General features: G+C 38.1%; 1 protein-coding gene across 3 annotated transcripts in view; it reads left to right on the top strand.

The window, feature by feature from the left end:
* The window catches only part of Wdpcp (WD repeat containing planar cell polarity effector), a 292,873-nt gene that overhangs the window by 120,517 nt on the left and 144,389 nt on the right, over positions 1 to 27,967 (top strand). For all 3 annotated transcript variants that reach the window (XM_059275369.1, XM_059275371.1, XM_059275370.1), the window contains exons 7-9: positions 12,041 to 12,155; positions 14,523 to 14,656; positions 17,969 to 18,160. In XM_059275369.1, the coding sequence (XP_059131352.1) occupies positions 12,041 to 12,155; positions 14,523 to 14,656; positions 17,969 to 18,160 (441 nt within the window). The remainder of the gene's footprint in view (positions 1 to 12,040; positions 12,156 to 14,522; positions 14,657 to 17,968; positions 18,161 to 27,967) is intronic.

Below are 27,967 nucleotides of genomic sequence, written 5' to 3'. Positions count from 1 at the left end.
GAGAGAGAGAGAGAGAGAGGGCGGGGGGGAGAGAGAGTGTTTGTGTTTAGCTAGACTGGCTTTTATGTAGCTAACTTGTATTCCTTGGGAAGAAAAATGTCATTTCTTTTCATAAAAAAAATAGAAAAAAAATGTATAAATTGGCAATTTCAGTCCAATGTTTAATGAACTGTGATAATCAATTGATACATTAATTAAACTTGGGAATATATTAAAATATGAATCCATTTTTTGGAATGTGATTATGGCACAAAATTTTTGCTTTTCACAATAATGTATCTTTATCAAGTGACATTTCCTTCTTTCTCTATAAACAGTTCTTTCTTTTATTTTATTAATTGTTCTCAGTTTAAAACTTTGCCAAAGAAGCTTACAATTTCTGTCTCCTTGGCCTTCGCATTTAACAATGGTTCAAAAGCATTGAGAATTCTTATACAATAAACAGGTTCAAGACTATGATTTTTCTCATTAATTGTTACCGTTAGTAGCAAGTATGTATAAGGCTAAATTCATGTATAAGGCACAGAATAGTTCATGTGCTGTTGCTTCCCATGTTTTGAAAAGTAAAATAAACACAAAACATTTCCCACATTTTTTGGGGAGGGAGTGTTAAAGTTATACGTCTTTATTACTTCATCAGAAGACTTTCAATCTATTATATTTGGATGTTTATACTGGTTTTTTGTTATTGTCATTTTGGCTTGATTTCTTTCTTTCTTTTTAAGAAGTAAAAGCGTGTGCTATTTTACACATTTTTTTTTTTTTACTAATGCCCAGGTTGAATTGTGTTAGCCAGAAACACATGTGTGAACTATTTAAGGTGGAGTATAGGAACTCAGCAATTTAATTTCTAATTATTTATTTATTTTTATGCATATGTGTGTACTTATGTGAGGTTTTGTATATCATGTGCATGCAGGAACGCACAGAGGCCAGAAGAGTGCATCAGATCCCCTGGAACTGGAGGTACAGATGGTTGTGAGCTACTTAAAGGTGCTGGGAACCAAATTCATGTCATCTGTAAGAGAAGTCAGTGTTCTTAACCATGGGGCTGTCACTCTAGTCCTCAGCAATTTTTTTTTTAAAAAGATTCATTTTGATTTTATGTGTATGAGTGTTTTCCTACATGTATGCTTATGTACCACATGTTTACCTGGTTCTCCCAGAGGCCAGAAGAGGGCATTTAGAACCTCTGGAACTGGAATTGCAGGCAATTGTAGGCCACTATGTAGGTGCTGGGAACTGAACCCAGATCCTCTGCAAAAGCCTCAAGTTCTCTTAAGTGGTAAGCCATCACTCCAGCCCTGGAACTCAGCAATTTTATATGACAATGTAACTGATAGAGAAAATATATTCACTTCCTTGTCTAAGTTCTGATTTCTGCCTCTTAGTTTTATAGTTTGAAAAATAAAGATAACCATTAAGCTAGTAGATAGCCTGCTTACCAAATGATTGTGGAATGAAAGCAGTTGCTCCTGTCCGTCTTTATTTGACTTGCATGTATACATATTCATTGTACATGTGTGAGTATATGTGTATTCCGTGTGTGTGTGTGTGTGTGTGTGTGTGTGTGTGTGTGTGTGTGTGTGTGCATGTAGAGGCCAGAGGTTGACTTTAGTGTCTTCCTTGGACACTCTTTATCACAGAGGCAGAGCTCTCTCTGAGCTTGCAGATTCTGCTAGAACACCAACCACCTTGCCCTGGGGAGCCCCTCTCTCTGTCTTCTAGGCACTAGGACTATAAATGGGCTGGTAAGCCTGCCGAGCTTTTAGGAGGGTACAGGAGAGCTGAACACTGGTCCTCATGCTTGCTCGGCGAGCACTTTCTGCACTGAGCCATCTCTCCAGACTTCCATAATTACATTTATCATAAAATATTCCTGTAAATAAGATAGTCACAGTAACTCTCCTCAGTCAAGAAGTAGATGACACCTAGGAGTCTCTTGCTGTCAGGAGAATCCTAGGTTGACTAGTGAAACCCCCATTTCCAATGCTTGTAGAGTACCTCCTTATTTTTGACAGGTGCTTAATAATCCATTGCTTGGTTATACTTTTGTTGGTGGTGGTCTTTTTAGTAAATAAGGCAATTAGATATAGATGAATAATCAAGGTCCTCTCATGGAAAATAGATTGTGTTGAAGTCTATTAAAATAGATCGCAGAGAATAACTCAGTGTTCAATTCTACTTGACTCTTTTAGTGAACACGGGTCCGAGGATTTTCAATATTCCGATTCTTCAGAAGCACACTCCCATTGTCTCTTTATGACCACAACATAGGAAGCATATCTGTGAGGATGTACTTTAGGAACTTCTTGTTTATTTTAGGAAAATTTTATAGAAAAATAACACCCCAAAGTCTTTTAAAAATCATTTTTTAAAATTCCCAAAGCAAGAGCTTAAATTTATTTCTTGCCATCCAGCACCCAGTTTCCTCTCTGTGACATCTACTACCAACAGTTTTGGGTATTCTTTCTGACATGCTTTGGTGTTGTACTACTTGAGTGTGTTACATGTGCACCTGTCCCACTTGTTTTTCCCCAGAGTAAAATGAAATGGTGCTGCTTGTATAGATCTGTAACTTTAGAAATTGTATTCCCACTCCTGCAATGTATCCTGGATCTGGGCAGAAATATTCTGATTAATTAAACTTATCTATCTCTTATGTCATCTTTATTTATTTTCATGTACTGACAACATTCACAATAGCCAAACTTAGAAGCGATTGATTTATTATTAACTGCAATGGCAATTTATCAGTTTACAGTCTGAGATATATCTGGCATCGTAGACATTGCTTATTTGCTTGGGGCATTCCCACCTGATGGATGAATTACTCAAGAGCCTAAATTATAGATAAGAAGACTGATTGTTGTGCAAAGAATTAGAGTGAAAGCAGAGGTGTCCTAACAGGATATTTCTATCACACGCCACAGTAACTTGATGACTTGCCTTGAGGTTCTTTCTGTCTTAACAGCTGGCATTAGTCATCATAGCACCGAACCTTGTGAGGGAAACATGAAGCAGATTTCTACAGGCTCTAGGTCTGTGCTGTGCACTGCCCACAACTCCATTTGACACATCTGATCAGGGCTTTGTTCATGACAGAGAGCAGCTTACCATCTTTCTTTATGTGAGAGAAATGCTGATTAGTATTTAAGGAGCTGCTAAATCTGCTTGATGGTGACAGAAAAACCTTGGCTTCCACAGCATCTCATTTACAGGCACTGTTTGCAGGTAAGGCTCTGTGATTAATATAGAGAGAGGCAGTGTATTGGCCAGTTTTATGTCAACTTGACACAAGCTGGAGTCATAGAGAGGAGGAAGCCTCAGTAGGCAGTAGGGCAGTTGTAGGCAGTAGGGCATTTTCTTAATAGTGTTTGATGGGGGAGGGCCCAGCCCATTGTGGGTGGTGCCATCTCTGAGCTGGTGGTCCTGGTTCTATAAGAAATCAGGCTGAGCAGACCATGAGGAGCAAGCCTGAAGGCAGCATTCCTCTATAGCTTTTGCCTCAGCTCCTGCCTCTGGGTCCCTTCCCTGCTTGAGTACCTGTCCTGACTTCCTTTGATGATGAACTGTGATGTGAAAACATAAGTTGAATAAACCCTTTTCTCCCCAAGTTTCTTTGGTCATAGTGTTTCATCATAGCAGTAGTAACCCTAAGACAGGTGATCACTACAGTGTCAGCAGATATAGCTGGCTGGTGTCCCAAATTGCCCCTAATTGAAAATCATTGGCTTAGAGTGAAGAAAACCAAACCACATGAGATAATGCATAGAAGTTAACTGAAAAGTAAGCATTGAGGATATGACTGAGCATGCCTCTTTGGTTGCACAGGGGTATAGAACTGTTAACAATGGACCTGTCTTGTCTCTGCTTTCCACTAATTATAAGATCTTTAGTTAGTGGCTTTACTCATCTGGTTGGGATTAGAGAATTAGCCATATTGTATTCTCTCTAAGTCGCATGCTTGTTCTGAACATGAGATACACTAGCATTTGTTGTTCTTTATAATATGTACAAAGGTTTCTGTAAATGATAAAATATGCCCAAGTGCTGTATATATATCTTACTATGCATTTTCTATCCCTTTAGATTAAAAAAACTGGCAATATAAAAACTACCTTAATTTATTCTCTTTGTGAATTTGACCACCTAAATGTGTTCTAGGAATGATCAGTTTTCTTATTTTTTTAAATACATAGGGTTAAAGTGTAGTATCTTCTGTTTTATAGTAAGAATAAATAAAATGAGATTTCTTAAATTTAAGTAGATAAAACAGAAAGATACATCTCTTGACATGAATTTATTTTATATGTTGCACAATAGACACAGGTCTTTGGGAAAACTTAATGTTAACACTTCTCTATCCAGAAGAAGACTTATTTCCTATTGTTTGTTGTCCTGAAGTAATTCTGTATAATGACTCAACTGTTTTACCCTCATCTTATCTCAGTGGTTCTCAACCTATGGGTTGTGACCCCTCTGGGGTCACATATCAGCTATCCTGCATATCAGATATTTACATTACAGTTTATAACAATAGCAAAATTATACTTATGAAGTAGCAATGAAATAATTTTATGGTTGGGGTCACCACAGCATGAGGAACTGTATTAAAGGGTCACAGCATTAGGAAGGTTGAGAATCACTGCCTTAGCCAATTCACCTTTGTTTTTGTGCTTCAGTGGATTAATCTTAGTCATGGTTTCTCTGTATACTTAATGTTTGCTGAATGAAGGAATAGATTGCAGAAAACACATCCTACAGGCTGTCTGATAAATTATCAGTGATCCTAGTCTTCATTGTAGATTTCCTCTGAGTGGACTGCAGTAGGTATCGTTGTGATGCTCTTGTCCCCAGAGTTTACTCTGAGTATTGCCCTTTGGGTTGTAGTGTTTGGCACAGTTGTCCCTATAGGCCTCTGCACTCATGTGATCTGTTTTGGATGCCTGACCATCATGGATAACCTATCAACAATTGTTGATTTTTCATATTGACCCTGTCTACCTTACCTTTTCATATTTACTCAGATGGGATAGTAATCACAAGGATTTAGGACAGTGCCCTCACCCAGTAAGAATATTGAATTCAGTGGAATTGTTTGGGTCAATAGTATAAAGTAGCTCATGCACAATTACTTGAACCAGTTAGTTAATTCTTGAGTCCAGATGCACTGTCACATCTGGTTTCTGTGTGGGTCCTGGGGATCTGAACCCAGACTTCATGCTTAAGCAGTAAGAATATCTACCTCCTTAACCGTCTCTCCAGCCATGTATTTGTTTTCTTTATGGGTTGTAATCCACATCTTTCAGTCAGCTACGTATCCTTACTCAAGCCTCCATTTTCCTCTAAGATATTCTGTATTCTATACAGATATAATTTATGCTGCCTTGTCTACCATCCTGTCTCCATTTGTATACTTCTTGTATACCTGTGTATATAGGAGGCACTCACATGGGTTTTGACCTGTTGAATAAATTAAACTCAGTGTTTTGTTATTTATGCTTTGATTAATGCTACCATCAGATATAATATTTTTTCCTTAAGTACTTTTCTACTTTCAGTTAGATATTCAGTTTAGACTGCCATGGTTAAATGAAACCAATTTGAATAGCCACCTGAACAACTTTAGAATCATTTCTGAGTTTCTTAAAGAAAAACCCTGAGCTTATTGAAGACAACAAGAGAGGAAATGATAAAGGCAGCAGAGCAGGGTAGAAAAGATGTGTCCTGTCTGAAGAGGAAAGACTCGGACACTGCCTTAGTGTCTCCAGCTGCAAGCTGTTCAGATTGGGCTAGAGTTGGGAATGGGGCTTGTCTCCCCTCAGCTGCTTTCAGAAGCCGCCTTTGCTACTTGGACTGCTCTCTCTGTCTCGTTTTTTTAAGCTTCCAGAACATTCTTACACCTTGCCATGGAACAGAACCTTAGAATGCTTTTTTCTTCTTGTCCTACCAAGTCACACCAGGGCTCTCTCCATCTTGGAGGACTAAAATACGGCCATTTTGGTGAGGCAGACAAAGGTGTGAGTGGTGCTTTTGTTTCAAATAGGAACTTTTCCCCTTTTTATTAAATCTACCAGTTATCTCCTGTACCACATCCAGGATTTCCTTTGACACTAGTATTTGTAAAATCTATGTTCCCTAACAGGCTCTTATAAAATGCACTAATTAGCTTATTAATTAATTTGTATCTTCATATTCCCAAAAGTTGATATTAGGGATGACTTTAGTCACAGGACACTTAGAGATCAAAAATGGTGGGCACACCTTGATTTTAATAGATACCCAAACCTCTTTTCTCTAAGAAGCTTGACTCAATCTTTAAGGGGAAAAAAGGGGTTGTTCAATCCTCATCCTATGGAATACACAGACAGTATTGTCTCTTTTTTTGGCTGAGGAAGCTTCAGAAAAGAAGCTCCCTTAGTGTCACACATCTAGCCCAATGAACACTAAGAACTCCTGAGCTCAGACTTTAGACCTCTCTCCCTTTCTATTAAATTTTAAAGAGAGTTTAACTGTTTCTGTGTTTAAATGTGGCCATGATATTGTTGATGACTCCATTTCTACTTTTCACAAGGTCATTTTCACTTATAATTCTGTAGGCGACTTAACTTGTTGAAAACCAAGCTCCTGATGCTCCACAGTCGAAATTTTGCCTCTAACATTCCTTACCTCAGTAAACCATGTTGCTTAGGCCAAGCATGCCACATTTCAATTCTTCACAAATACTAGTAGATACTCTTACAGGAATAATCAATCTTTTGACATTGAGATACAACGTTGTTGTCTACATTCATGTTCAAGTACCACACAATTGAGTTTTCAGAGATAGATAATGAAGAAATCCCATAATGTTTTTAATAAGCTTACCACTTGGAGTTGGGCCACATTCATAGCTGTCCTTGGCAACGTGTAGCCCATAGGCTGTCGGTAAGTTGGACAATGGGCTATCCTAAGACTGTCCACATCATTTTCTCTAGTATGGCTGTCCTGGTTCAAGTCCTCATCTTCTCTGGGGGTGACTGGAAGATTTTCCCAATGGATTACATGCTTTTGTCCCTTCCCTCACTTAATATAGATTTCTGCTGAAATGTAATGTCTTCTCATTAACAAGCTCCAGTGTAAGAGCTGGCCCTTGACTCCCTCTGTACACTGTTGTCAGGGAGGACCCCTGCCTCTTGTTCCCCTTCAGGTACATGGGGCAGCTTTCCCTGGTCATGCACAGCATAGTCTGCCTCAGAGTTTGTGTTCTGTTGTTCCTTTGCCTAAGTTCCATTTCTCTAGGTACTTAATTTCTCCCTTTTCTTTGAACCTCCACTTCCATGGCATTTCTTCAAGAAGGTCCTTTTTTGTTTATTATGCGTCATGCTTACAGCAGCCTCCTCCTAGAAGCTCCATCTTGCTGTGCTCTTCTTCCATACAGCTTATCACTAAATGCTATTATATTTGAACTATTTGTTATTCTCTGTATCCACGAGGACAGGGAAATCCAAGGCATTGCTTCTTAGTTCACTGATGTAGTTTGAGTACTCAGAATAGTGCACGGCTCATTTAATACACTGAGTATATATGTGTGGGCTGAATGACTATATGAATAACTATGTGAAAGGGCCCAATGGAATACTCAAGTGCACAAGTCACTGCTGCCAACTCCATGTGCAGATATTATGTGATATATGCACACTTCCTCCTGCTCTGGAACACTCTGGCTTTTGAATCTTATCCAGTATCAATTGCCTCTTGCACCCAATCCCCCAGGTTTCATGTTTCTTCTCCATCTTCACAAAATCAGCCTTTTGAAATGAATTTTATAGCATAGCAAGGGTTCATAGACTGTAGAACATCTGTGTCAGGAGAGGAGGATTCTTTCATGGTAATGATGGTGAAAACGGAACATATAGAGAAAGAAATGAGAAAGCTGGACAAATTTAGTTCCAAAGTTCTGAAGCTTGAAGGTAAATGCCCTTATGAAATCATTGCAAATTGGAAAAGTATCAAAAGGTTGTCCCTTTTCTGATTAGAATGCACATGAAGAGCTGATGAGATGGCTCAGTGGGTAAAGGCACTTCCACAAAAGCTTGTTGGCTTCAGTTTGGTTCTTGGAACCCAGGGCAGAAAAAGAACCACCTCCAAGAGTTGTCCTCTAATGTGCAGACACCCCATGGGATGTCGTCATAGGACATGTTACACACACTCACATTGTATCCACACAACATTAGTAAATAAAAGTTAAAACTCAGTCACCTGGAGGCCAGTGTTTTATATCCAATTCTGAGTCCAACATGGGTGCTGAGTTTTTATTTAAGACAAAAATGGCTTCAGAGATGGCGAGCAGTATAATGAGAACTCATAGAAATGGTTGGACAGCAGCAAACAGTGTGCCAGGCATTATTACAAATTCTGTTAATAAAGTTACTTAACCCTCATCCTGTGAGGAAGATAGTATCATATCTTCTTTCAGGTGAGAAATTGAAGATACAGAGATGTTAAGTAACTCAATGTCACACAACTAGTCACCACTGATTTCAGAGTCATATTCTAACTCTTGTGCCGTTGTCTTTGAATATATGCAGATATGCAACTGAAGAAAACTGAGGCTGAGACCAAAGTTCTAAGGCAGTTTTAGTTGTAACCTCAAGTTCCAGGTTCACCCCTTAGTCAGTTTCCCACGTGTATTCAAACTGTGTAATGGGTTTGGTGCTACTACTTTATTACACCTACTCGTGTCTCTTCTATTAGCCTGCTTAACTACCTTTAAGGATTGTCCTTAATTCATTTTTGAGCCATTACATTTAGTTGCAGGCATGTCATATAATCAACATTCAGGTTTTGTTAAATAAACAGAAGACTGTCCTTCCTCATATTTTCAAATTAACTGGAGCTGTCCTAATTAAGGTAGCTGTCAGGTGATGTAGTGAGCTTTGGTCACTGGCAGTACTCAGTTCTATGCTGCATGTATTTTGTTTTGTTTGTTTTTGTTTTATAGAGATAAGGTCAGGTAGCAAGTAGTCCAAACTGGCCTTCAACTAAATAGCCAAGGATGTCCTTGAACTTCTGCTTTTCCTGTTTCTACCTTGAATATGCTATCATTGAAAGCATGTGTCACCATGCCCAGATAATTCCGTGCTGGATATAGAACTCAGAACTCTGGGCTGGTGAGATGGCGCAGCTAGTAAAGGTTTCTCCTACAGCCTACAGTCTGTCTTTGTTTCTGTGACCCATATGATGGAGAAAGGACAGAATCAGTTCCACAAGTTGTTTTCTGGTCTCCACATGCATGCTGTAGCACATGCCTACAACTAGCATGTGAATATACATATGCATACCAAAATAAATAAAATTAATTAAAAGAATTTAAAGAACTCAGATCTTCCTGCATGCTAGGCAAGTACATTACCAACTGAGCTCCTTCCCAGCCAAGGCTCATGATTGACAGATTGCAGGTGTATCTGCATCATGTGAAAATGGAAGGTTAGGTTAAGTTTCCTCTAAGTATATTATCCAATATGATAATGAGTTAGTTATGAGTTTTCTCCATATATTTCCTGAGTGCTTGCTATGTGCCTAGCACTGCAGGTACAGAAATAAATGTAGCCAAGCCAGTAACATAAGAAACAAGTCACCAGTGACTAAGAGAAAGCATGCTTAGGAAAATAGGTATACATTTTTATAAAGAAAAATAAATAGAAAAGGACATATTTTAGTGATGTTTTGAGCAAACTTGAAAGGGAAGAGCCAGATAAGAAAACTGAGCCTCACGCCATGTCTTTCTGAATATCTGAGAAGGGAAAATTTGGGGAGCGAAGACCACGTGCTATGAAATTCCCATAGAAATAGTGAATCATTTGCTATCAAGATCTGTAGTAAGGCTGGATTAATTCAGTAGACATTAATTAACTTCTGAAGTATTTTGTAACTCTTGGAACAACTGTGCCTTCTTTTATTTCCAAACTGCTAAAGATGGTTGATTTTCCCATCTCCCACTGTGGCTCTGCAGAGGCAAGGGCATGGACTAGAGCAGTCTAGTAAGTCAGATACAAGCAAGATTTCTGTTGCCTGGGACAGAGATTCTAACAGTAGGGCAACTGTGGTCCCCTTCCTCCAAGGACTCTGGTCCCTCATGCTGCTCATCTTTTACACATGTCCAAATTCGTCTTAACAGAGAATCATCGTCACTAGCTGGGACATGATGCCTAGGTGGGCGGGGGATTCCCCGTGTTGTTTAAGTCATGGTTGTCTTTGAATTTGGCTGGCATGTTCATGATTAGTTTACTAACAATTGGTTTTTTTTCTTCTTATGCCATATGCTATTCCATGATTCATCAGCTTTGAGTCTGTTGCCTTGAAGGTGAAACAATTTCTTCCAATGTTGATATTTCAAAATCTCATAGATAACAAGCACACACATATGTAGAGTCCTTTCAGAAGTTTTAAACATTTGGAGATGAATGAATTATGCTGCTCCAAATGGAAAGGAGTGCTGTAAAATGATAACGGTTCTATCCAGCCCTCTTCTCTGAACAGCTGCTGGACACTGACATAGAAGGCCAGGGGCTTTACTCCTTTTGTTTTTCCTTGTGAAGTTATTGATGCTGTGCGTTACATAGGACTTTAAGATTTTTAACAGTTTACCTAATTGCCTTGCTTTATATTTCTTTTAATGCTTTTTGTTATAAAATCTTTATTTGGGGAAGTGAATAGGGCTTAAGTTCCAAATTAGCTGTTTATATTGTAGTCATGGCATCATGGATTCAATGAGCAGCAATGACTATCAAAACTTCAAGAAATAGTTTTTATGTTTCTGATATAAACATTAACCTTTCCATGTGTGAATATGGAAATTTTACATTTTCTGAGTACAAAACAAAGCTGTTCTTTCTACATGGCACTTTTTAAATTATTTATTTATTTATTTATTTATTTATTTTAATTTTTATTTTGCAATACAATTCAGTTCTACATATCAGCCACGGATTCCCTTGTTCTCCCCCCTCCTGCCCCCCTCACCTTCTCCCCAGCCCACCCCCCATTCCCATCTTCTCCAGGGCAAAGCCTTCCCCACAGACTGAGATCAACCTGGTGGACTCAGTCCAGGTAGGCCCAGTCCCCTCCTCCCATGCCGAGCCAAGCGACCCTGCATAGGCCCCAGGTTTCAAACAGCCGACTCATGCAATGAGCACAGGACCCAGTCCCACTGCCTGGATGCCTCCCAAACAGATCAGGCCAATCAACTGTCTCACCCACTCAGAGGGCCTGATCCAGTTGGTGACCCCTCAGCCATTGGTTCATATTTCATGTGTTTCCGTTCGTTTGGCTATTTGTCCCTGTGCTTTATCCAACCTTGGTCTCAACAATTCTCGCTCATATAAACCCTCCTCATTCTCGCTAATTGGACTCCCAGAGATCCACCCGGGGCCTAGTCATGGATCTCTGCATCCAGATCCCTCAGTAGTTGGATGGGGCTTCTAGCACGACAATTAGGGTGTTTGGCCATCCCATCACCAGAGTACGTCAGTTCGGGCTGTATCTCGACCATTGCCAGCAGTCTGTTGCGGGGGTATCTTTGTGGATTTCTGTGGGCCTCTCTAGCACTTTGCTTCTTCCTATTCTCATGTGGTTTTCATTTACCATGGTCTCCTATTCCTTGTTCTCCTCTGTTGTTGATCCAGCTGGGATCTCCCGCTCCCCCAAGCTCTCTTTCCCTCGACCCTCGCCCTTCACTACCCCCACTCATGTCCAGGCTGTTCATGTAGATCTCTACATGGCACTTTTTAAGCATTTAGAAGATTAGGTGTCTGATAAACACGGACCACATTAAATTTCTGCTGGCTGCTTTCATTAGTGCACTTAATGTGTTGTGCATTGAGCTGCCTGTCTCACACTCAGAATGCTGGTGACTGTTTTTCAGAGAAGTAAAACCTGAGATTTCATGGTTTGAATGCATGTGAAAATATCTATGTGAGTTGCATGATTAGAAAGAGACTTTAAAAAGACTCTAATTTTCAGCATATCTTCTTCTCTCCCCGTTACCTGGTTTTAGCTCCTCTTTGGTTCAGGTGTGTTGGTGTCCCTAAGCCTTTCTGGGCCTCAGCTGGAGAAAGTGGTGATTAACAGAAGCCTGGTGGGGAAGCTCATCTCAGACACCATCAGTGATGGTAATTACACCCGTGTGCAAATCAATTGCCTACATTAACAGTGGGGCAGGAGAAATACTTTGTCAACAGGTAGACTAATTATTACCACTGGGGACTTGCAAACACAACAAGTAATTGCTTGTAATAGCATACTTACAACCCCTGGGACCAATAACAGGCTTCAACTAATATTTAATGTCCGTGCACTTTTCTTCTTGATAAGTGTTAGGCTCAGAGTCTAAGTCCTTTCCAATCTTTCCTTTACACTTTTGAATATAATTTTAAAGTACACTTTTCTCATTCATTAAGAATAATTTCTCTGTTATTGACAATTCCAATTTTTCCAAATGAATTATACATAAATAACACAAATATGCCAAGGCAGGCACTGGTGAAATACCCTGAGTGCTTTGCTTCCCGTATGAAGCTGCGTGTTTACTCATTCATGAATACTAGCTTCTGAGTAATGGGTTATACTTTCTAAGTAGCAAAAGTCAATGCTAGATACACCAGGGAAGCAGATCTATTAGGTGACAACACCGTGCATGGTTGGGATAAAGCACATTCAAAAGATTTTAAGCCATTTATTGAGTAGGAAGGCTACTGATATTTGTTGAGCTATAAAGGTTCCGTGCTGGGTGCCATTGTATTTAATTCGAGAAAGGGCTATAGAAGATATAGTTATTTTCATTCTAGTAGATAAGGAAGGTGAAGATGAGCTATTCAGAGTAATGGTCAGGCTTATGTAGTTAGGAAGTGGCTGAGTTAAACTCATCATCTGAGCTCAAGTTCTGACCTACTTTCTGCTCTACTATGCTGACTCTGGATTTTAAGATTCTGTTCCTTTATTTGGAGGAAAAAAAAATCTAAAGACAAGCCAAATTATCATGAAGGATTAAAACCAGTGTCTTAAACTGAGTAAGAAAGATGTGGTCTAGCAGAGAGGACAGAGGTGAGTGGGAAGCCCCCTTCTGCTATAGGCACCACTCAGCGCTTCTGAGGACATCCTGGCATAATTGCAGACTTTAAAGAAAGTGCTGTGTGGGAGGGTTACACTTAGCAACACCACTGATAACAACAGGTGGAAGCAGGCAGGGTTGTGGGCTTGCCACTTCCTCCACCACGTAGGGGTATGATGCCAAGGGACTTCTCTGTGGAGGTGCTCTGTTTTCTTATTCTCATCAAACCCTTCATTGACTTTGCAGATAACACCGACTATGATGGTTTCTCATATTCATGTTCTTCTGTTAGACTGAACAGGGAACTTCCAACACTCTTCTGTCGGAGTTGCCCTTTTTCACGTGTTTCTTTTATTGGTACCCAGATAATACACTCTCAAGGGACATGATAGCAATGTGGTTTCTTGGCAGCTCTCCAGAGACTCTGGCGATTGTGCAGATCCACTGTGGGTCACTGCATGTGCATGCAGAGGTGGAATAGAGAAAAGTATAGACAATGTTTAGTAATTTCTTTTTTCGCCTGTGAGCAGTTCACATAGTAATGACTCTGTATATAACCTGTGATACTATCTACCTACTTATATTCTTTAGAAATAAAACTGTACAAGTATTTTTTGCTGGTCTTCATTATTAAATATTAATATAATATATACATTTGGGTATAGCATACTTTATTTCACCCAGTTTGTAAGTCCTCAAAAGAGGGATTACAGTTAATTTTTTGTGTGATTTTTCAAGACAGGGTTTCTCTGTGTAGCCCTGGCTGTCTTGGAACTCACTCTGTAGATTAGGCTGGCCTTGGACTCAGATTTCTGCCTGCCTCTGCCCCCTAGTGCTGGGATTAAAGGCGTGTGCCACCACCGCCTAGCTATAGATGAAAAATTTTAAATTAAAAAAAAAAATAAGGTTGGTAGAGACCACTGATCAGCATCAATCCACTTATTCTCAAATGGCTTATATGAATATATGAATGTAGAAATCGTACATAAACACAAATAAAAGTCTCTGTAATCTTTTTTACGCCTTTTTTTTTGGAGACAGGCTCTTACTGCATATCCCTGGCTGGCCTCAAACTTTGCCTGTCTCTGCCTTCCAAGTGATGGGATTAAAGGTATGTGCCACCATGCCCAGCCTCTTTTATGTGTTTTGTGCTCTAGTTTTCAAATACTTTCTTTGGTGGTGGTCTTCAAACATTAGTTTATATGGAAATAGTCATGGAAAAACAGAGGAAAATACCAAATCCTTATGATTGTATTGATGGTTATTGTTTATTTCTCCTATCTTTAACATCATCCAGGATATATTTGGGAGATGTTAGTAACTTCATTTATATTTATTTTCTGACAGTTTCTTTTAATAATATTTCAGTGGAAATGTATCAACTTGTTCTAACCTTGTTCTAACTTGGGATCATTAAATCCCTGTTTAGCTCTTCTTACAGACAGTTTCATCATCTTATCATTTTTGGCGCAAAACAAACTATGTTTTATTCAGTTTACAAAGAAGATGGATTCTCTTGATGTAAACAAGAGATTGGAAAAACTCTCAGCCTTGGATTATAAGGTAGAAATTTCAATGTATATAGTCATATTACTACTCATTAAAGCACACTAAAGCATTGCATGAGTTAATGTTATGGTTTTTACTCTTGAACATTGTGGGTTTGGGGAAACCTGAATCTAGCTTTGCACCTTTCCTGTGGTGGAGGCCTAATGATGACATATTTGAGCTTATAGAGTGCAAAGTTGGCTTTCGTGCTGATGTTAGTAGATAATTCTTTTTCACGTTCCACTGAGGATTCATATAGCTACTCTGGTTTTCACTCAGAGAAAGGAAAGAAGGAAGGTCTTTCAAAGATTAATAGAAAATGCAGTAAGTAATGGGAAGACGCTCACATCCCACCCCAACTGTACAGGGGGGAATACAAAAGGACATTTCTTTCAGGTGTGCTAGTCCTTCTCCCTCTGCTAACCCCGGGGAATTTGTTTCCCTGTATCATGGACATTACATCTGTTAAGGCAGGATTTTTAGTTTAAATGATGTGCTTAAATTTTCCACATTACATTTTAACCGCTGGAAAGGCATACTCTCTGCAAGGGTGAGCATCTAATACATTTTCCAGGCTGTTTCAGTTCAAGGCATCTTTTCAGCAATGACTTGTGTTTGCAAGATTGATCCAGCCTCTGTGACGTGGATTTGAGACAGTTCACTGTTCAGTGGGAACAGAGCTGATACAGCTTTCTTAAAAATGATGCACATGTATGCCAGAGGCAAAGCCAGTCCTGTAGCTGGTAATTGGTATGTGTGCTTAGAAGCTGTTTTTTTGTATCTAACTTTCTGCACTTTGGAATTGTTATTTATGATGATTGGGGTAATAGTGGCATAGGAAATATATAATTTGTTTAATAGAAACATCTATTCTTATAAGAAAGAGTTTAACATGGAAAAAATTACCTAAAATAAGTTTTTCATTGTGATAATAAAATACAATATGGCTAGTATGCCAGATTTGTGGAGCTTCTATAAAATTTACATGATAATGATTTTTTCTAATTGGCAATTTATGATATTCATGTATTATATTTAGTTAGTCAAAAATCAAAGATTCCCTTTAATATTATTACAGCATTGTTTTTTCCCCAAATTGTTAACCTATATTGATTTTAAAATGTTGTTTTTTTCCTAATGTTGATTTTTAAAAATGTATCATTCTTCATTAGCTAAAGCTATTTAAAGTGTTATTAACCTTATTATGTAAAATCCTGTATGACTAGTTCCTTTGTTTCAGATATGATAGGTAACTGAGTGATGTCTTCTTGACTGAAAGATGGTAGCTAATGAGAGCTGAAACTCTGAGGGTATCAGGTATTTTTTAAAGAAAATAATATAAAAAATAAGCCTAATCTTTGGGTCTATCTTGCTTAAATAGGGGGTTTAACACAGTATTTCTGCCTTTGGACTTTGGCAATTATTGGCACTCCATATCATTGCTACACAATAGAGGAATATGTTTCCTTCTGGAAAGACCATGATTTTCATTTCTTACTGCAATGTTTGAAACATATAATTAGTGAATGCCATCATTTACCAACTGGAAGGCTAGTGTAAGAAACTTACCCATTTTCCCTGCTCTCTTGAGCATCATGACAGAACACCAATGCCTTTCAAATTCACAGGAAACATAAAATCTGAAACAACAACTACTCTGTATTGTACAAAAACTGAACATGCCAATCACTCATTTTTAACTTGACTTTATCATCTGGAAATTTGTAACATGCCTACATGGCAGGCTGGATACCAAAATATAATGTGCATGTGTCTTTAAATATTTAGCAATTATAGTATTTCTCTCAAATAAGAAGGAAGTTTTAATAATTACATCAAAAACTTAACTATAAGTATTTATACTTAAAAACATAAAATGCATCTGTGTTTTATCAATGTCCATTTGGACTCTAAAACAAAAACTTTTATCGAGTATTTATAATTCTGATTTTCTTTCCAGTTATACCATAATTTAATTATTTCACACTGAAATAATTTTGACAAGAAGAATTTCAGGGTAAATATCCTGATAGTATTGACCTTTAACAAGCTTTCCTGTCCACATTTAAAATTCAGTTCAGTTTACCAGTTGAGGGACAGTGCAAAGAGTTAAATGTTTGCTATGAGAGAACAACACTGGTAATTACTTTGATTTGGTTCCTTTTGATGTGTATTCAGAGGATGAAGAGGTCAATAATATTATGGCCATGCAAATAGAAAAGAGTTCCTTTTGACCATGTTGGAAAAAAAATAGCAGAGGATTATTAAAGCATTAACCTTGATTTTAATGGCCTTGGTTGAGTGGTGAGATCACAATTTGGATGAGCCTGATTATTTACTAAATACAATACATAAATGCAACGGGTTCTTAACACCCATTGCACTCTGGCATTATCGCATTACTGCCATCCTTTGTTGCCTTGCAGACAGGAATATGAAAGCAATCTGTCATGTAGTGAGACTGGCTCCAGAAGCATTTCTCTGATAAGAAGACCCCCTGCCCTTTGCTAGTGTCTGGTCCAGTAGGCTTAGCCATGCGCTTAATCCCCAGAAAGTGGTTCGATTATTGCTGACCAGCAATGGCAAGATAGTTTTTTTTCCTTCCAAGCTATCAACCTTCCATTAATTCCTTAAGCAGAAATACGGTGCAATCTATATTTCCTTGGCATGTGTCACCCAGATGGTGCCGTGCTTATGTTTTCAAATAACCATGTTCCAAAATAACATAGTTTGAATAATAAATTCGACAAATCCTTCCTAAGAAAGAGAAGTGTAATTCTCAGAAGCTGCATAAACTTTCACGTACGATGCCATGGCTTATCCTTTTTATGCAGAATATGTGTGTATACGTCTCATATATTCTTTTAAGAGATATTTGCCTCAGGTTGTTTTTTTTCCTTTTATTGTTGTCAGTCATTGTTACTGTGTTATGTCTTAAATAGTAGTCAGACACTCTTGGTCAGCAGTACTGAACTTGTCATTTAATACAGCTGATCCTAAACCCTATGTGTAGGTCGATGCTGTCAAGCAACCATGACTGTACATTTTAGTATTGATTGGAATTGCTACATCTAGTTCCTCCATCCTAACTCACATTTCTTTTTTTCCCTTTCCTCTGCTAAAAATTGGGAGAATTTTGAACATATGTCTTTTTTATGTATGTGTCAAAAGAATTTGGTAAATTCTGACACCCTCTTAAACACATGTTGAGGATGCATATTTACTTGTGTGTATTACATTTACAGATGCTTCGATTTTTTGGAACTACTCAGATTATTTTGAAAGAAACATTTTCGTGTTTCTTTTTGTTTGTTTGTTAACCATTAGATTTCCTATTATGACATACCTGGCCCAGCAAACAGGACACTAGAGCGTCGCTTAGCTATCAATTCCATTCAGGATGTAGTTGTTTGCTGGTGGCCGCTGGTCAGTGATGGCGCTTGGCCTTGGACTCCAATCTCTTCTGAGAAGGACAGAACCAATCTCCTGCTCCTGGGTTTTACTCAAGGAGGACTGCAGGTAAATCTAAAACAAATGCATATGTTTTAATGAAGTGCAAATAAAACAGTATTGCTGGTTTTTCTATTCTGAAATATGTGTGAATACATTTTAAACCTATAATTTATATTTTTCAAATATTCAAAAGGAAATAGAATATAAAATGAGATCCTAAAATGTAACGTAGCTAGAGCATAAGTAGACAATTTCAGGCTGGCTGAACTGTGCAGGGATTGAAAACACTGGCTTCTGGGTTCATATGCTGATTCTGCTCTACTTTGCCCTCTGCGTGAGTGAGTTACTAACTTCTAGGTGTTGTCGTTTCAGTATTTGAAAAGTAGAGTTAAACTGGTAAGAATAGTGTATCGCATAACACTTACACACAACAAACTTGTAATCACTGTTCACGGTTGTCGTTAGCACCAGTACTGTTTGTTGAGGAAAAGCCATGCTACCTGTGACCCTTAGCAACTCTCCGCAAATGCCTGTTCCGTGCAAGCCCCTGTGCTGGTGTCCCGTCAGTGGGCCAAGGAGCTGCAAGGGAGGCTTCAGCACAGCAGTCTCCCTCAGGACCCGAGTGCAGATGGGAGCCCTGGGAGCACAGCCTGCACTCACTCGTGTTGGCATTCTCAGTCTGTGTCTCCCACAGTGCTGTGGTCCTGTACTCAGCCACGTGGTGGACTGTGTGTGCTTTCACTTTGTACCTGTGTAAACACAAACTTTTGGTGTTCTTTTTTATAATCAAAAAGGGTTCTCTCCTTTTTAAAGTTTTAGTTTTGACTGGGTGAAGAAAATCTATTCCACTGTTTTCCTCTAAAACTTCAGACTTTAAGAAGTATTTCTTATATTAGTGTTCTGGTTTGAAGTGAGTAGGTCTATGCATTCTCTTTTCCCACCTACATAAACTTTCAGTCTTTTGAGTTTTGTTTATTTTGGAGACTGGGTTTTGTTATGTAACCTGAAACTCCTGATCCTCCTGCCTCAGCCTCTTGAGTGTTGAGTTTGAAGGCATGTGCTACCATGTCCAGCTAGGCTGCCTTTTAATATTGAAGGGTCCTAGTACTTCATATTTGATATATATGCATGTCTTCCTTAAGAACTGGACTTTTTTCCAATTTTTCTGCAGTAAGCTTACCCAGTTTTGTGTCTGGTTTGGGTAGATTATCTAGTCTAACTGGCCTTAGTTTTTTTGTTTTTAAGATAGTAAATTTAAACCATCTGAGTTCAACCCAGCCCCCTGGTGGCTCTCAAGAGTGCAGGTATGGGGACTAAAGCACAGATCTGTTGTGGTCATTTCCACTTAAGTCTTTATTTGATCTTGACCTAGCTTTCCAGTGTTGTTTTCTTATATAAATCTATGCGCCGGCCACATGAATTGACTCACCGACTCATTATTTCCCATTTCCTGTATTAATGGTGTTTCCGCCTGAAGTAGCCAGCAGCTCTGAGCATGACCTTGCATACCCTGTATATTTCATCCCAGATGGCAGGAATAGGAAACTATCTTGCCTTCAAGGACCTTAGTTGCTTTTTTTTACCGGTGAGAGACAAATATGAAAACATTTGGTCAGTTTGCTGTAGGTAGAGTGTGTATAAGCTGTAGTAGGAGCCGACAGGGAGTGGCTGATTCTACTCAGATAGTGAGAAGATTAAAAGGCTTTACAATGTGCTCAAAGATGAGATGGGTACCCAATTCTGCTTGCTTTTATTATCTATTCTAGATTTAATTTCAAGCCTTTATTAACACTGTGGAGTGATTTTTGCTAGCCTTTTCTCCCCTCTGAAACAGAGTCAAAGGGGATTATATGAGCTAGATTTTTATAAGTTACTGATTCCATTTTTAAAGAGTTGTTTAAGTCTTTTTGTGGCAGGCAGTTCTGTTTTGTCAAGTTGTTTCCCATAGTTTTCATGAAAGTATCCACTTTATGGAAGCATCTGAATCCGTTTTTATAAATTTGTATATGATATGTGAATATCATTTTTTTGTGCTACCAGATATCTAACCCAGAGCCTCTTTCATGCCCGGTCAGCAAGCACTCTACCCCTGAGCCACACCCCAAGCCCATTTTCTCCTTAGTACGTTCTCTTTCACTTCTGATAGTTTATTATGTGCAGTTCATTTTCCCGGCAAGGGCTTTGTCTTAGCACTCGGCCCTTTTAGCTGCTCTATCAAAAGTCAACTCTTCAAAAAATTCGTCAAGTTCTTTCCAGAAACTTTTGTGAATTTCGCTATTTAAAAGGTAAATAAATGTGTGTGGGGGGAGATACTTGTTTTACTTTTTCGTACGAAGAATTAATCTTTAAGTGGAACATTTTTTAGCATGTCATGCATTAAAGCCACCAGTGGCTGAAAGTCATGGTCAAGACTATTCCTTTAGTTTCTTTTTCAATAGCAGCTACAGATTTTTTTAAACAAACCATCAGAATAATAAAACAATATGCTTTTAAGCACTGAAATTATAACCAAAAGAGGAAAGAATCTTCAGAGAAGAAATTGAATCTGTTAAACTATAGAATTTTAAAAAAGCATTTCCTGTCTAGGCCTTACCAAAAAGATAATAAGCTTTTGTTTCAACAGTGGCAGAATCCTAGAACAGTGTTCCTCCCCAGTAATAACATCACAGTCGCCTGCGGAGCTTCTGAGCCTCGCCGCCACACTTCCTCCATCAGAATCTCCGGGCAGGAGGGGGCATCGGTAATCTGTTTCAGGTTCCCTAGGTGATTCATGTGCATCCAAGTTGAGAACCACTGCTTTACAGCAAACTTAAAAAAATAAAAACTGAAGCCATCTTTTTTTTGCATAACAGACCATGGAAAGGATAAAGCCCACATAGTGAAGCAAATGAGAGTTTTAACAGTAGACTCTAAGTAGAAAATTGGCTTACCAAGCTGCTAAAAAAAATAAGAAAAGAAAACAAAGGAAACAGAAATCAACTCTCTGTGACCAAATTATCTGTCTTTCTGAGGGAAAACATTTTTAAATTTATTTTATGGATATTAGAAAACGCCTGGCCCAATTTCACACCACGGAGTTCTAAACAAATAGTGTGTATCTTAATTAGAAGCGTGGAGCAAAGGAGTTATGTAGTCTAAGAAAAATGGGTGATAAATAGTGTAGAAAAGGGAATTTTATCAGTAAATTCATAAAGCCCCTATTTTAGGGGCTTGGGAGTTGGTTCAGTTGTCGTTCAGCCTACAGACCTGAGTTTGATCTGCAGGGCCATAAAAAGCCAGGCGTGACCCCAGCACTAGGGAGTTGGAGACAACAGGATCCCAGGCTCTCTGACCTGGCAGCCCAGCCCTTGTCAAGCACCATGTCCTAGTTAGAGACCCCATCTCAAAAGAACAAGGTTGATGCCTACTGAGGAACAACACACAGCACAGACCTCCCACCTCCCCAGACACAGCCACACATATGCACCTGCACACATACATGAGCCTGTATATACGTATGTGAGCATATTTTAGCAGTTTATGTGTGGGTTATTGTGTATTATATGGTAATGTCTCCATTTAAATTTTTTATTCCTTATACTTTATTTTGAAAATTTTTTATCATTTTCTTCTGTTATATACATTTACTCTGACAAGAATCTCATGACAACTTATTCTTCTCTTTTATATTTGCACAGTCATTTTAGCTTTTTAGATGTGTGAATCTGATACTTCTTTCTGCCCGTGGTGCTAACATCACAGTATCTGTCAAGAGACCAACTGAACTTGCTCACCAAGGTAGTCACGACACAGTCGCAGAACGTTTCAGACCTAGGTAGATAAACCTCACAGACACATGTTTTTCTTATGAAAGATTTTGTTGTTTGTGTTTATTTATTGCTGTTTGTGTTGAAACAAGGATTCATGTAGCCCAGGTTATCCTTGAGCTCTCAATTGTCTTGCCTCTGCCTTCAATGCTGGGCACCACCCCAAATGAAGCATTATTTTTGTGGCAATTTTTTTTTTTTTTTTTTTTTTTTTTTTTTTTTTTTTTGGTTTTTCGAGACAGGGTTTCTCTGTGTAGTTTTGCGCCTTTTCCTGGAACTCACTTGGTAGCCCAGGCTGGCCTCGAACTCACAGAGATCCACCTGGCTCTGCCTCCCGAGTGCTGGGATTAAAGGCGTGCGCCACCACCGCCCGGCTTGTGGCAATTCTTTAAGAGTAGTAACTGATGGGAAAGTGTTTGTGTCCAGCTATTAATATAATACAATTTGGCAAAGGAATCCAGAAAATTTACAGATATTTTCAACTGAAAAGCTAAAATAGTTGTGAATACCAAAATTCATTATGAACCCAATGAAGTACATCTGTGTTAGCTTTTAGCTAAATGATTCAAATATTCCGTTTTAGGGAATTCGAGGCTTGCATTTTTGTAAGTGCTGGCTTAATATATATTTATTACAAAATACAATGCATATAAAACAAACCACACAAAGGCATGGCTTAATGTGCTATTATATGCAAAACCCCCTTAGACTCAGTGGCCAGGTGGGGAACTAGAACTTTGCAGCCTCATGAAGCACCTCTCTGCTGTCTCAATCTTAACTGCTACTCCATCCCCAAGGTAACCATTGCCATTGACTTCAACCACTTTCTCATTTGCGTATACAGTTTCTACCACCTGTGTGTGCATCCCCAGAAAACAGAGCAGACTATCCACTTAAAGCATTTCAGTGTGTATCTTATCTACAAGTTCCCATCAGCCCCATTCTTTCCTTAAAATGTATCTATTGCAAAGGCAGTGGCGTGGACTGGACCTAGTTTGTATCACATGGCAAGCCTCTGCCACGTTTCTCTGTCCTTTGACCAGTCTGCAGGGTAGTTTTGGAGTCTCTCAGGAGTAGTTGTCTTTTTATCAACAGGTGTGTCGTTTCAAGTTCATTTGCCTTCTTAGTTGTTTCTGGTTTTTGATGATAGCAACTATTGATGTTCAGTTCCAAGGTGCATTGATTCATTCATTAATGTTACAAAATAGTAACTTTCTAATTAGATTATTTTATTTTCATTTATTATTTGGACTCTTTTATAAAATGATACCTCTATCAGCCTTATATAATAAGCTGAATAAAAATATCTTTTTTCTTACCATTTGTCAAGATAATAAACCGATCTATAACAAAGGTGGTTGATTTTAATTTTTAAAATATTATTAATTCATAGATTCAAACATTCTATTTGATATATTCATAAATTGTAACTGTATCCTTTAGAAGCTTACATTACCGCATTTGTGGCCAATAACGCATCTTCAAATTGCTCTCTCCTGTTATAGTCTCAGCAACTTTGGTAGATCCCCAGCTGTCTGCTGTGTCAGTAGTTCATGTCTACTGTGCATTGCCAGGCCTCAGCTGCAGTTAGGCATTTCTCTAAGACACTGTTGTGTTGTTATTTTGTTGTTGTTGTTTGGTTGGTTCATTTTGTTTTATTTCAAGACAGAGTTTCTCTGTGTATCCATGGCTATCCTGGAACTCACATTGTAGACTAGGCTGGCCTTAAACTCAGAGATTCACCTGCCTCTGCCTCCTGAGTGCTAAGATCAAAGGTGTGCACCGCCAACTCCCGGTGACACTGTTTTTTTGTTTTTGTTTTTAATGGAAAATGATAATTTTGAGTCTAAGTCAAGATATTAGGGATATTGGCTTGTTGTCTGGGGGTTGGTCATTGTTTCTAGATTTCTTCAGTAGCAATATTTGTATTTGTGTACATATTCATAGTATGTCCATATTGGTACTTCTAGCTCAATGCTACAGAATTCCTAATTTTAATTTTTCTGTATGACTTCTATATTTCCTATTTTCTGTACCCAAACTCTTAGTTTACAGGGATTCAAGGAATGCATTAGATCACATAATTTCTTATTTACTATGTCCCATATCACACTCATGCCTCCCTTGTCTAGGTGATCATCCTAGCATTACCACTAGTATTATAATTATTGAGGGCATTCAGTTTTTTTCCTCTGTTTTGCTCATTTCTCTTCTCTCACTTTAAAATAGTCTAAATTATTATATAACATATTTATTGCATATCATTCTCTCTTTAAAATCCTCATCTAGTTGTTCATGGGTATTTGTCATTGCCATCTAAAAGAATTGTCTAGTGTATGTGCAGATTTAAAGAGACTAAGAAATTAAGGTACCACTGCTGCTACTCTGAATATTATGGCTAGTAGTTTATTGTCATGATAAAACTTCTAATTAGAACCTGAATTTTGTACTAAGTGTCTGTGTTTAGACTCATGTTTTTTTTCATTTGTATGTGTAGCTATTGGGAACTCTTTGCTGAAAAGACTGCTTTCTTTATTGACTTGCTTTGCTCTTTGTCAAAAATCATTGGTTCTCTATTCTGTCCCATTAACTATTTGCCTATTCTTTCTTAAAACCTTACTTGTTTGGATTAATATAGCTTTCTAGTCTAAAGAACTACTTTTTATAATAGTCAATACAATATTTCAAAGACTTACTTCATGAAAAGTAGTTCTTTAGACTAGAAAACTATCTTAATCCAAACCAGTAAGGTTTTAACTTACACATGCGGAAAGGTATGGGTGCAAGAGTGTTTATGCTTCCTAGTAGACATGTTTATCTTTCTAAACATATGTTTATGATTGTATGGTATTTATATATTTATCCTCTATACAAATGTCAGAATTAATTGGAAATGTTAAAAATAGGGAATACATCTATTTAAAACCAAATGCTGCTATTTATTTGAAAAGTTCTTTTTATATATATATATATAAAAATTTTATATATATATATATAAAAATTTGTGTGTGTGTGTGTGCACGCACACGCGTGTGTTCACGCACATGCACTCGCTTGTTTATGTGTGTGCCACAGTATGTGTGTGGAGTTCTGAGGAAAAGTTGAGTCAGTTCTCCCTTTCACCATGTGGTTCAAGGGCTCCAGCTCAGGTCACCAGGCTGGTTAGCAGGGCCCTAACCCACTCAGCTGTGGTACTGGCCCCATGTTACTTCTCTGTTTTTCATGATGTATTGGATTGACTGTGTGGAGCAATAGGGAACTCTTACTCACCACTGGTTGAAGAGAAAGTTAGTAGACTGTGATAGAGAACAACACAGTGATAACTGAAACAATTAAAGGTGAGTTTCTGACACTAAGGAAAACGGTCTGTGTATACAAGGAGCCACATACAGAGAATATTCATAGCATTGGTGCTTTCAATAGTAAGAAAGAACTAGAAACAACTGAAGTATCTGTTGATCTTTCAAGCTTATCAATAAGGAAGCACAGGAAAAAATTTTAATAGATTTCAACATGCACTAAACATATTATATGTGAAAGCAAATGCTAGATATTTTGTTTAAATATATAATTGATGAATTAAATATTAAAACTAGTTCATGTTTTTCATAATGTTTGAGGTATTTTTCAATGAAAAATGTCAATTGTTTGCCTCAATTTTATAGCCAGTAGCCAATCTAAGCAGGGGACATATTTGTCCCTAAGTCTGTGTGCTGACTGGTTTTTGTCAGCTTGACACAAACCTAGACATATCTTGGAAGAGAGACTCTTAATTGAGAAAAAGCTTTCATAAGATTAGCTTGCAAGTCTGTAGGGCATTTTCTTAGTGACTGATATGGGAGGGCCCATCCTATTGTGGGCATGTGGCCCCAGGGTGTATGAGAAAGCAGGCTGAATGAGTCAGTAAGCGGCACTCCTCCATGGCTTCTGCATCAGTAACTGCCTCCAGGTATCTACCCTGATTTTCCTGGATGATAGTCACAAGCTTTAAGAGGAAGTAAACCTTTTCCTCCCTAAGCTGCTTTTGGTTATGGTATTTTATCATAGCAATAGAAACTCTAACTAATAAACAGTCTGTATTATATTTTGTTATATAGTAAGATGGTGTAAGTATGCTTTCTTTCTGTGAGAATAATTTTTCTGTGTTTTCCCTCCTGGAGAGAAAGAGAGAAGGGGACAGGGGGATTCAGGCCTAGTAGTGCTGTCTGTAAATGTAACTATTCTAGTGACTGAGGCAGGAGGACCACAAGTCCAATGCATGCTGAATAACTGAATGAGACCCTGTCTAAAAATTTAAATAATGGGTTGTAAATATAACTCAGTGGTAGACTGCTTGCTAAGCAAATGGGATATCCCATGTTCTCTCCCTGATAAAACACACACACACACACACACACACACACACACACACACACACACACACCAGCTTAAATGTCTACCAACAGGCAAATAAAAACATATTTTGTGATACATTCAGAGGGTGGAATGCTATATAGAAGACTAAACTATATCTGTGTGACTTTCTTAAATTGCAGAAGAATAAATTGAGCAAAAATGAAATTACAGTATAAGACAGTTTAATAACATTTATGCAAACTTATAAAACAGAATAATTCTACATGTTCTATAGGGCTGTTCTAGATTGATTATAATAATATACATAAGGATAAATACCAAATTCATAATAATGTTGCCTCTGGGGTGGGATAGAAGGAAATGGGGCCTGGCAGGCTTCAACTTATATGTGATATTTTATTTTTAAAATTGAGGCAAAAAGATAGTATTTCCTAAAGCTGTTTTTCACATATTTTTCTCTCCACTTTTATGTGTGTGTTGAATGTTTCATAAAAAGAAGTAAAAATAAAATGTACTTTTTATCTCCTGTTCCTAAAAATTCTGCAAAGTGATATAGAGAATGTAGATTTCAGAATAAATCCTAGTGATAAGCTAAGAGCTCTGGCTGCTGCATAATCTTTTAAGTAACCTGTTTACCTACTGGTGAAGGTTTCAGTGCCAGAAAAGGCCTCTCTTTAAATAATTTCCTGATTTGCATATTGGGTGACTTTTAAAAGATTCATGAGAGATACCCTTTCTAGCTGAAACATGAAACTTGAAGATGTGGGCCAGTCTCTAACACTATGTTCCTTTTCTGCTTTTTGTTCTTTCTGAATTTGAAATATCTTTCAGGAATGGCCATCAGTCGTATTGACTGACAGGGCCTTTCTTGTGCTGTTCCTGGATGGAGTCTATGTAGTTTTTTAGTCAAGTGGCTTCAGAAACTTAGGAACTTGCCATGTAGCTGAGGAGTGACCTTCAACTGACCTTCTTGACTTTACCGCCAATATCCAGGATTATAGATGTGATAGGTGTGTGCCACCATTCCCTGAAAATTTTAGATTTTTTTTTTTAAAGAATGAAAATGAAATTTTACCATAATGCAACTTTTTTCTGGTTCAACCTGAAAGCTGATTGATTTAAACCTGGCTAAATTGATTCTTTTTAGAAAGTTTTAGAACCTCATCTGATTGTACTGCTGTTTCTTAGCCAAAATTTTTACATTTTTAACATTTACTTATTTTAACACATGCATGATTACCCATCTTTTGGAATGAAAATCCCCCCTCCTTGGCTGCCTCTGACATCAGATAGCCTTGGGTGTGCTGACACTTTGTTCAAGTTTCTTCCTGTTCCTTCCTTGTTGTGCTTCTCTTGGTGACACTGTGCTCAGGTTTCTTCCTGTTCCTTCCTTGTTGAGCTCCTCTTGGTGACACTGTGCTCAGGTTTCTTCCTGTTCCTTCCTTGTTGAGCTTCTCTTGGTGACACTGTGCTCAGGTTTCTTCCTGTCTTTCCTTGTTGAGCGCCTCTTCATCTTCATGTTAAAGCAGAGACTGCTTTGCCTTGTCTGACTTACCAAATTTTGAATCTTTTCTTTTTCATCCCTCAATAATTTTGTCTCATTTTAAAATTTATGGAGTCGTGATATTTATTGACCATTGTCATATACCAAGTACAGTGGTAAGTCTAATAAAAAGATAAAATCCATTTGATATTACCTTCCAAACCACAT

This window comes from Peromyscus eremicus, chromosome 10 (assembly GCF_949786415.1).
Source record: "Peromyscus eremicus chromosome 10, PerEre_H2_v1, whole genome shotgun sequence".
Classification (NCBI taxonomy): Eukaryota; Metazoa; Chordata; class Mammalia; order Rodentia; family Cricetidae; genus Peromyscus; species Peromyscus eremicus.
Note: the sequence above shows the minus strand (reverse complement) of the source record. Positions and strands in the feature narration are given on the sequence as shown.